The following is a 10,947-nucleotide window of genomic DNA, read 5'->3' as shown; positions in this document are numbered from 1 at the left end:
AGAAGCGCCTTGTTCCCTCCCAGCGGGGTTCAAACCTGCCGAGGCTGCAGCGCAGCCCTGGGATGTCCGAGCTTAATACGCGCACCATCAATGAACCACTCGTTAACGATCAGTCCCTCCGCGTGGGAGCGCGCACCCAGCTCCCGGGGCTGAGAGTCGCCAGCTCCCAGCCCGGTGCTGCCGGGGGTGCAGGGTCCTGGGCTGGGCGCGCCGGGGCCTGACTCATTCTGGCCTTTCTGTTCTTACGCTGGAGAACTGTGCAATGCCTCGCCCGCCCCCGCAGTGTTTTCTGCCTGTTGCATGCGGGGGGGGTGTGGGTGGTGGTGGTGGTGGGGAGGGGGGGTTCTGTCTCTTTGCCCCGCCGGGGTAGATCCTGTGGGGCAGCTGGTTTTGTCTGCGGGGAGGGGGGGAGGAGACATTGCCAACAAGTTGGGGAGCGGTGTCGGAACGGTCGTTAAAAAGCTATTCCAAGTGCTTGTCACATTCCTTTAATCCTCCCCCTTTCTCAGCCAGATGCCCTCAAGCGGCCTCCACCTGCGCGCCACCCCCCTCCCCACGCACGTGAAACCCTCCCGCCCCAGACCCATTTGTCTCTGCGCGTCACTGTCCCTTTAAAACCGTCTCCGAACGCGCGGCAGGGAGAAGGGCGGAGGGCGGGCTGGAAACCACGCCCCCTCAGGGAGGGCCTCTCGGATTGGCTGCTTGGGCAGGGAGCTGGCCGCGCCCCCAGGGCCCCGCACTCTATAAGTAGCCGGCGCGGCCGCGGGCAGGCCAGTGCGCCTCGCAGGGTCCTGCCGCCGACGGATCGTCGTCCCGCTCTCAGTCCAGCATGAAGGTCGCCAGCGCTGCCGCCGCCGCCTCCCCCGGGCCTAGCTGTCCCCTGAAGCGGGTGCGGCTGGGCGGGGGCGCGGGCGAGGCCGTGCGCTGCCTCTCGGAGCAGAGCGTGTCGCTGTCGCGGGCCGGCGGCGGGTCCCCGCGGTGGGGCTGCCCCTGCTGGAGCAGGCGGAGCAGGCGGCCGCCGCCGCCTCGCTGCTCTACGACATGAAGGGCTGCTACTCGCGGCTGCAGGCGCTGGTGCCCACCCTGCCCCGCCACCGCCGCGTCTCCAAGGTGGAGATCCTGCAGCACGTCATCGACTACATCTGGGACCTGCAGCTGGAGCTGCAGCACCCGCCGGCCCGCGGCCAGCCCCTGGGGGGCGGCCCCGACGGGGAGCCCGGCGGCGCCGCGGAGGTGAGACAGCTGCTTCGGGGCCCCTCTCCCCTTCCCCCGGCTGCTGCTCCCCGCCCTCGTGCTCTGAGCTCCTCTGCCCGCTTCCCTGACTACTCCCCTCTCCTGCCATCTGACCTGGGTTTGCTAGGCTCCCCCACACCTGTGCTGGGCTCCAGAGCCTCCTCCCCCCGCCCCTTGAGGTGCCCTGCTCCTGTGTCGGGAAGTGTCATTCTCTTCCCTTGGAGTGGCCTGACCAGCCTGCTGTGGGCTTCCCCATAGCAGTGGCTGGGGACAGAGGGGCTGTACTTGCCTTTGCTGCTATGGGTTCCCAGGATCTGACTCCCAGGCCTGGGGAGGCCCAGTGCAGCCAGCCCCTGGAGCCTTCTGCCGCAGGCAAGGCTAATAGGTTTGGGAAGAGTCTCTCCTTATATCTCTAAGGCTGTGACTGTGAAAGGTCTGGCCTGGTTGTAGGACTGGAGCAACCCTGGCTAGGTCTCTATGTGGTGATGGGCAGTGGCCTTTCTCCTGAAGGCATGAGATGGAGAGGAGGTGCTGCCCTGTGACCAGAAGACTGAGCAGGACCATGACCCCAGACTTGTCATTTACCTTTTGCCTCCTCTCTGTTCCAGCAGGCTGCCTGTGTGAGTGCCAGCGACAGGATCCTCTGCCACTGAGCGCCTGCCTGGGAGCATGGAGCACTCCTAGGACTGAGGAGCAGTAGCTCTATTCCCCATAAGGGGGAGGTCTGGCTGGTGTCCCCCTGCTCTAGCTCCATCTGAAGGGGGAGCTGTGGAAGCCTCTGGAAGGGATGAGAATGGGGAGTTTTTGCTGAGCCTTCCTGTTCGCCTGCATGTGGAGCCCTCTGGGATCCTGGAAGGAGGAACAGGAACCAGGACTGGGGCAATTTGCAACAGCCCTGGCTCTTCAGCTGCTGCTGCGACATCAAAGACTCTTGAGACTTTTCTGTATGGGAGACTCTAACTTTATATAAAAAAATGAAACCTGTATCCTTCTCAGATTGCTGAGAATATTCTCTGTATTGTATATTACAATGATGCTACCAAGAATATTGTTCTACAATAGTTGGAGTTTTTGTTATTAAACAAATGCTGATTGTTTATGGAGAACTGTCTCCTTTTGTAGTTCCTGTGCCCCGGCTCCCCTCTGCCCCTGCCAGTCAATGGGGCCCTTCTAAACAGGGCTTTAAATGGTGCTTTGCTGGACCTGGCTCTGTGACCAGCACTAGTAAATTGTAGGGCAGTGGGTACAAACAGTTTCGTTTACTGAATCACTTCATAAAGGTCACACATGCCTGCATTAGTGAGAGCCCTGGTTCACAGTCAAATCTGAAACCCTGAGCAACTACAGCCTGGGTTCATCTAGTCATGGAAGTGCACGGTGGTGCAGTGAAATTCTGGGACTTTCAGATGAGGTGAATCCTCTGCAGCTGCCCAGGACTGATGCCTCTCAGGGGCAATGTAATAGGTATGCTGGGGAGGGTTCGGGTTGACTAAAGTGTTACTCCCCAGAGCTGTGCTGATCTCTCCTGTAAGGACTGTTGGGCCAGTACCAACCTCCTGGCTCTCTGGCAGAAAGTGATGGGTCAGCCAGTTTGGGTGACTGGTCCAGGTGGACAGAACTCAACTTGATATTTCATCAGAGGTAAAAAATGTCTATTCTAACCTTCTCTGAGCTTAGTTCCCTCAGTTTTGGGAATGGTGGGGAGGGAGAGATACCAGAGGTGTTAACTGGAATGACAGCTGTTGAGGTTCAAAAAGCTAATGCTTTACACTTTAAAAACACATCACCATCTAGGATGTAAATAGCCTTAAATCAAACAGGAGTTCACATATTTGTTCTCTATAAACTCTGATTATTAATGGAAATATGCTGTGTGTAGTGACATTTACCAATGAAATCTAAGCCTGGTTACAGCCCATTTTGGGGAGGGAGACTTCAGTCCATCTATTCACTGTCCTTCCTCAATAGCAGCTTAGTTGAAGCTTTGTACTCTTCTGTATCCAGTCTTGTCTGTTAACTGATAACTTCCCCCTTCCAGTATCAACTGGGTTTAAATGGGAGTGTGGGATGCACCAGGACTGAGACACAAATTAAATTCCCCTAACAGCTGCACCTCCATTGTATTCTGCAGAGGCTAATCCTCCCTCTCCCCTCCATCACACTGTCTTCTAAACTTCCACCACCCTGCTTCTATTTGGTCTTAAGAGGTTTTTAACCATTAAACTATATTTCCCCCCAATTAAAAGTAAAGCTGAGGTGCTAACCCCACTGCAGGTGCTGGGAGGGAGGCCTGGAGAGGGAGCCAGGAGCTGGCTGGACTCAGGGTGGGGGGTAAAACAGTTTTGCTTTGAGGTTTCTACTGTTTAACAGGACCCCCCTACAGCCACCAGTGGAGGAGCCGGCTGTTCCCTCTCCTGAGTTGCTCTGTTCTTTCCCTTTTGGCTCCCTCCCAGCCCATCCGGAGCCTGGCTCAGCCTGCCCGTTTGTTAATGTTTCAGTCAGCTGTGTGCTAAGGAATGTGCAGTTATTTAACCTGAACTTCCCCAGGTGTACACAGGCGCCTCTCTGTCTGAGGCTGCAGGCCCTTCCCAGGCAGGCGGCCTGCCTTTGGCACAGATCTATTAGACAAACACTCAGCCCCCCCTCCCTAGCACACACGGCTGCCTTGTGGAGCTAACGTCCCACCCCCACAGCTGCATCTCAGCCCTGGGAACATAGAAGCATTGCCCAAGAAACCCAGGGAGGGAGACACAGAGAGAGACGTTACACACAAAACTCCCTCTTTTCAACTGCTGCTTGGAAAGTAAATAGATTAACCACTTTCCAGCCACATCCAACTGAGAACATACAGAGCAGCTTCCCCTTAGCCTGGGCTGGTTCTTACCTGCTTTAGCATGTTAGTTAGAAATGCTTCCATGACCCCATTGAATTGGGGGTTCCAGCAGGAGACAATCTGACCTCATGCTTTTTTTCTACAGTGATTTCTGTTCCTGGACCCATGCTATGTCTGTAGGCCCATGAGCCCTGCGATACTGGCATGTACGGGACAACAAAAGGAGGGTCCTCAGGCATAGGGTAGAGTAACTAGCCAGGAGAACCAAGGAGCCATGGGCAGCTGAGTGTGAACAGGCAGATCAAGCAGTGAGGGCACAGGGCTGTGAGGAAGGACACCTGGATTCTGTTGCGAGTTCTGCCACTGATTTCTGGTGTGACTGGGGAAGTCACATCACTGCCTCCATTTCTCTAGCTAGAAAGTGGGAACAATGATCTGAGCAGCCACCCACTGGTGTTACAAGACAGAATGTCTTGCTCTTTGTGAAGTGCTTTGAGATCCTTGGAGGGGAGGCACTAGGCAAGTGTGGGTGTATGATTAGAAGGGTGCAGGCTACTCGTGTGGTGGCATTGGCATGGAAGGGGGTCTGGGTCTTGTGCAAACTTCCTGTGTGATTTTGGGCAGGTTACTGAATCCCTCTGTGTCCAAGTTCTCCCGTTGCTGATTGCGTCGCGTCGTCCTTTCGCCTATCCTCTGGCTGCCTGTTTCCACAGTCCACTCTTCAGGACAGGGGCTGTCACAGCACCAGGAGGCCCTGAGCTCAGCTCGAAGCACTAGTGTAACACAAGTTGTTTCCTCTGCAGGCTGGAGCCCTCTCTTCTTAGCCCTGCAGCCCCTTTGAAAGGTTCTAAGAATAGCTCGCTTCCCGGGAGGAAGGTGGGTGGCTGAATGGGACGGTGCAGCCAAGGGCCAGGGACAGAAGCGCAGTAGCCCCCTCCCCTGGCTTCCAGGGGCCCGGAAAAGGGCAGTGAGTTTTCTTTTAATCTGAATCGTCCCAGCTCAGAAGCAGCATCTGGCCTGCAGGAAGGTTGAGGCCTTACCCAATTTTCCAGCTGGGTTGACTGAAGTGCAAGGCGGTTAAAAGTGACTTGTTCGAGGTCATCCTTTGAGTCAGCGGTTCAGCCCCGTTTGGAGGCAGGCTCCTCGCCTTTGCTGTGACCGTGGAGCTGAAGGGGGAGTTGCTTGGCCTCCTGCTGAAGCAGGAGGAGCTTGTGAAGGGCCAATGCTGCAGTGACTTCGCAGGGGCGAGGGAATGAGGGGTGCAGGGTGCTGCTTGCTTTGGAAACGCCAGGCCTGCCTGCATTTCCGCTGCACGTTGTTGCAAAACCTCATAAGCAGAGTTGTAAATAGAAGCGCTCAGAAGGAGGAAATTGCATCAGAGGGGGTTGTGTAATTCCAGCCCCAGCTGCAGGGATGCCTCAAAGGGCAATGGACAGGCAAAGGGCACCGCAGCTGGGACTGGCGCTGGCCTCTGCTATCCGGCGGGCCTGACTCACCCCACCCAAGCCTTCCGGGGCGCCAGATGCCGCAGCAGGGTTGATTTAGTCACTGAGCATTAGCATGGAACAGACTTTCCCTCGGTGATATTCCAAACTAAGGGGGCATAACCAAGGAGGCCCAATGGACAGCCGGGTCTAGGGGGAACCCGACCCGCAGGGCCTCAGTGCAGGAGACAGCCACGGCCAATCACCTCCATGTGCAAGATTCTGTACTCGGCGCGTGCAGGCACAGGAGAGAGCCACGGCCCATCGCCTCCATGTGCAGGATACTGTACTCGGCGCGTATCGGCACAGGAGAGAGCCATGGGCCATCTCCTCCATGTGCAGGATGCTGTACTCGGCGCGTGCAGGTACAGGAGAGAGCCACAGTGCATCGCCTCCATGTGCAGGATACTGTTCTCGGCGCGTATGGGCACAGGAGAGAGCCATGGGCCATCTCCTCCATGTGCAGGATACTGTACTCGGTGCGTGCGGGCACAGGAGAGAGCCACGACCCATCTCCTCCATGTGTAGGATACTGTTCTCGGCGCGTGTGGGCACAGGAGAGAGTCACGGCCCATCACCTCCATGTGCAGGATACTATACTCAGCGCGTGCGGGTACAGGAGGGAGCCTTTGACTCCGTTTGATGCCGGACACCCTATTCCCTGAGCGCAAGTGCATGGAGCGATCCCTGTGCCCAGGTGTCAGCGTGCAGGCCAGTTGCTGTTCCCAGATCCAGGGTGGCTCCTGTGATTGTGTCCCAGGACTGCAAGTCGTTTGCCCTTTTCCCTGGTGTCTGTGAAGGAGGGCATGCTCCAGCCCCTCCTAACACACCCTACCCATCCCATTCATTCCTGAGAGGAGTTTGCCCTGGGAGCCCCTTCTCCACTCTGGGGTTGGCTTAATACAAGAGCCCTGGAGAGCTGGGTGGACTCCCTTGCCCCTCTCCCGGCTCCAATCCTCAGCCAAACAGAAGGGAGAACATCCCAGCAGCGTGGGTGTCTCTTGCAAGCTTCCAGGAACAGCGTGACCTGCAGGCGGCCTCCCTGGGCACTGAGCTAGCCTGCCAGAAGGGCGCCGTTGCCTGGCTATTCAGCGCCATGGCATGAGTCGAGGGTTGTGCTGGATTTGCAGTACCGTGCCCGGGGTGGCTGGTCAGGAGGGAAAGCGCAATGCAAGAGGCCCCTGAAGCTCTGCCCAGCTCCTGCACACGTTAGGTCAGAATAGCTGGGTTAGCTACGCCCCCATGGGATGTGGGGCCTCGCCTGGCATTCCAGGGGGTGCTTGTTCTGGGGGGGTTGGTGCGCCATGCAGACTGCAGCCCCAGAGCAGCCACGCGGCATGGATCCTGCGGCTGGAGGGTGGCCATGCTAGCAACTGTGAGTGAGGCTTGGGCTGGCTGTGAGGTGGGACCTGGTGTTAGCTGCCTGGAAGCAGCAGCACTTCCCTGGTGGAGCCTGCCCTGGGTAACCCCTCATGCGCTGGGCAGGCTCAGGATCTTGGCTGTAGTGAGCAGTGAGTCCTTTGCCTGGAATCCCGTGCAGGTTGCCACTTTGTTGGCCAGCTGCAGCCTCTCATAGGCACTGATGGACTGAACAGTCCTAGCTCCTTCGGGGGTTGGGGGTGGGGGGTGAGAGAGACGATAGGGCAGCTTGTAAGGACCTTGAGATCCTCCTGGCCCCCTTTCTCTGTGCAGTTCTCAGCTCCTGTCCTTGCTGTTCGATGGCCCAGGTGGCGTACTAGGAATTCCGGTGGTGGATTTGCCACTGGGATGGTGTTAGTCTCTCCTGATTAAGAAGGCTGCAGGAGGTTGAAGGGTCAATTACATGAAAAAAAAAAAAAGGCAAACACACCTATGTCTCAAGTGTGCTAAGGCCCTGTCTATGTTGGAGATGCACTTTGCACCAATGGAGCGACCCCAACGCAACAGCCAAGTGTAGGTGTGGTGCAGAAGTGTGAGGGGGAAGTTGCCAGGGTAAGTGACACCAGGCCCAGCCCTGTTTTGTACTGCTGCAGTGTCACTCCATCGGTGTGCTCACCCCGTGCCAATTTCCCAGCTCCAGGCAAGCCCAGGGACTCAGAGACAGGGCAGCTGTCATGGGATGCCTTGGTAGTTGGGGAGGAGTAGGTGAGGGAGGATTGGGGGGGAGGGGTTCAGTTTTGAGCCCTTGGCTGTTCTATGCAGGCAGCTCTGGTTTTCACACTATCTGGATCTGATGAGCCTGCGGGTGCCAAGCAAGCAATGAAGAGAAATGTGAGCTAATTAGTCAGGGATCAAGAAACCCAGCAAGGGACTATGCGCTGAATGGGACAGGCCACTGGAAATGACTTATCATTGGGAGTATTAATAACCCTAAGTAACACTTCAATTTATATCCCCCTTTTTGTCCCAAGGGATCCCCAAAGTTCTTGGCAAATTTTGTATAGGGTTAATTTAATTTGCCACTGAAATGCAGCCACCTCTCAGGTGGAACCTGGCAGCTGTTTAACAGAGTTTGGGATATGAAGTGAAGAAGGGTGTCAACTGGCAGTGTAGACAGACAAAACCCTGATCAGTTGAATTTCATCTGGGTTAACTCCTGCTCCTACCTAATGATCACAAGTGACCAGGGTGGCAGCTTTCATCCCAGGGATAGGGAATGCGACGGGTGATGCCGCTATTGCACGGGAGCACAATTAGCATCTCTCTGGAATGCAGCGTACGATCTACCGGTCACCTCCCATAGGAGAAGCCCAAGGAGAAGCCAAGCCTGCCAACTCTAGAGACTCTGGGATTCTCAAGGCACTTGAGAAAGCAGCTGCAGCAGATCCATCGTCCACCCTAGAGCCGAGGGAATCTGAGCTGGGCTCTTGCACAGAGTAACAAACACATGGGACAAGATACCAGGGGAAACAATGGAAGCAATGAGGATAAATGAGCTCGAGAGACAACCAGAGTCATCCTGCCAAAAGCAGCAATTGCAGGGTCTGCAGCTCAGGAGGAAGGTGAGGCGAAAAGATCACATTGGCCCAGATCCCTGTGCTTGTAGCTGGAGCAGCTGTGTGCATCTCCCCACCCCCCACAGTGCCACCCGAGGCTGGAGGCCAGCCCCTGCCTTGCTGGGAGATCTCCAGAGCCGGCAGGCGGAGGAATATGGCGGTGACTCCAGCTGGGGGAGGTTGCGAGCGCCCCCAGGGCAGTGTTTGCAAACACTTGTCTAGAGTGGGGCCTAAGGGGACAGGCTTGGTCTGGAATCACTGCCAAGCAACAGGGGAGGGTGCTCGCCAGGAGTGAAAAGTGGCAGAAAGGTCCCAGGTTTGTCACAAACGGGACCATTGTAGCAATGCCCTGTAAAGCCAGAGTTCCTGATTCCCTGGGGTTCTGGCTGCTGGGTGAGTGTCCGTCCCTGCGTGGCTGTGAGCAAGGGAGCGGGAAGACACCAAGGCCCTGCCTGAGCCCCACGGCGACCCGGGCTTTGGTCAGGCCTGGGGCTGCTAGGGAGAAGCCAGAGCAGAGCAGCAAAGGTACCAGCCCCTGGGTCAGGTCTGCGTCTGGGATGCCGAATTGTGTGCAATGGTGCCCTCTGGTGGGTCCTCTATTTATGACGTGCCGAAGACCATCACTGAGCTCCAGGGTGCTCAGCCTGGATGCAGTCCCACACCCTGACACCCATGCAGTGGGTGCGCTGGCTTTTCTCCTCCTCCAGGGAGCACAGTTGATTTCTAAGGAAAAGGCCTCTCCTCCAGAAGTGCTGGCGTCCAGAGGATTGAACATGGAGAGAGACATCAGGAGAGCTGGCTTCCATGCCTGTCTTGGCCATTGGCCTAGTGTGTGGGCCTGGGCAAGTCACTGCCCCTCTTTGTGCCTCAGTTTCCCCATATGACAACTGTGGACTGTAATATTGACACTCCCCCCCCCCTTTGCAAAGAGCTTTGAACCTTGCTGGTGCCACAGGCCATGGGGCTGCGGAGAACTGGGAGAAGACACAATTCCAGCCCTTTCCTTCAGGTCACTTTATTTTACTCATCTGGCCTCTGAACAGCATCGCCCTTGCTTTGCTGCCTGCCCTTGTGCTACAGGATTAGCAATGCTGAAGAGAGCAAAAGACACAGCAAATGCAGCAGAGGCGACTCAGTTTCCCCCAGAGATGCTGTCATGCTCTTGAGCTGTTCCAAGGAGTCACAGTTTGCACCCTGCAGGTCATAGAAAAGCTGGAGGGTAAAACTCACACTGGGCATCAAAATTGCCCATCAGACCCAACCCACCTGGTTATTCTGAATCCCAGGCTGCCAGGACGTGACCAGAAATATCATGATGGGTGGGGATGTATATCTTATTGCCCTTATATAAATCCATGGTACGCCCACATCTTGAATACTGCGTACAGATGTGGTCTCATCTCAAAAAAGATGTACTGGCACTAGAAAAGGTTCAGAGGTTCTAATGATTAGGGGTTTGGAACGGGTCCCATATGAGGAGAGATTAAAGAGGCTAGGACTTTTCAACCTGGAAAAGAGGAGAGTAAGGGGGGATATGAGTGATGTGGAGAAAGTGGATAAGGAAAAGTTATTTACTTATTCCCATAATATAAGAACATAGGGCCACCAAATGAAATTAATAGGCCGCAGGTTTAAAGCAAATAAAAGGAAGTTCTTCACACAGCGCATAATCAACCTGTGGAACTCCTTACCTGAGGAGGTTGTGAAGGCTGGGATTATCACAGCATTTAAAAGAGAACTGGATAAATTCATGGTGGTTAAGTCCATAAATGGCTATTAGCCAGGCTGGGTAAGCAATGGTGTCCCTAGTCTCTGTTTGTCAGAGGATGGAGCTGGATGGCAGGAGAGAGATCACTTCATCATTACCTGTTAGGTTCACTCCCTCTGGAGCAGCTGGCATTGGCCACTGTTGGAAGACAGGATACTGGCCTGGATGGACCTTTGGTCTGCCCCAGTCTGGCCGCTCTTATGTTCCTATGATGGCCAGAGATCCCAGAGTGGGACTGTGATCCCAGCGTAGTACAGAGGGGGGGTATCTTCCTCCTCCGGCACAAGGCGAGTGGGGTGAGGCGTTTGAGGCCAGCCTGTTTTTGCGATGGGGCAAGAGAGGTGCTGGGAGCTGAAATAGCAGAGCCAGCCCCCCTGGCTCCCAACACGGGCTGAGCAGAGAGGGCTCAGGGCGAGCGAGACGGGCTGCTGAGAGACCGGTTTCCTCAGGGCTCCTGGGATGATCTGGGAGCTGGGCCTGACGCTTTTGGTTTCTTTCCCGCAGGCTGATGAAAGGGAGAGGGTTAGTGTGACCGTCCCCTTTGAAACCCAACACAATCGCTGCTGCTCTATGGCTCCTCAAGCCCTTTTGTTGCTCTGCCAGGTGCAAAGAGCTCGTCTTCCCCGGCTCTGATGTCAGGGTCCCTGATGAGGT

General features: G+C 55.9%; 1 protein-coding gene across 1 annotated transcript; it reads left to right on the top strand.

Annotated features, from left to right (window-relative positions):
- Window positions 1–664: 664 nt before the first annotated feature.
- ID1 (inhibitor of DNA binding 1) lies at window positions 665–1,973 on the top strand. The gene is given in 3 exon segments (XM_032766314.2): window positions 665–979; window positions 982–1,233; window positions 1,842–1,973. Coding segments are annotated over 3 exon segments (447 nt in total). The 5' UTR covers window positions 665–829; the 3' UTR covers window positions 1,887–1,973.
- The last annotated feature ends 8,974 nt before the right edge of the window (window positions 1,974–10,947 follow it).

The sequence above is a fragment of the Chelonoidis abingdonii genome, chromosome 14 (genome assembly GCF_003597395.2).
Source record: "Chelonoidis abingdonii isolate Lonesome George chromosome 14, CheloAbing_2.0, whole genome shotgun sequence".
Classification (NCBI taxonomy): domain Eukaryota; kingdom Metazoa; phylum Chordata; order Testudines; family Testudinidae; genus Chelonoidis; species Chelonoidis abingdonii.
Note: the sequence above shows the minus strand (reverse complement) of the source record. Positions and strands in the feature narration are given on the sequence as shown.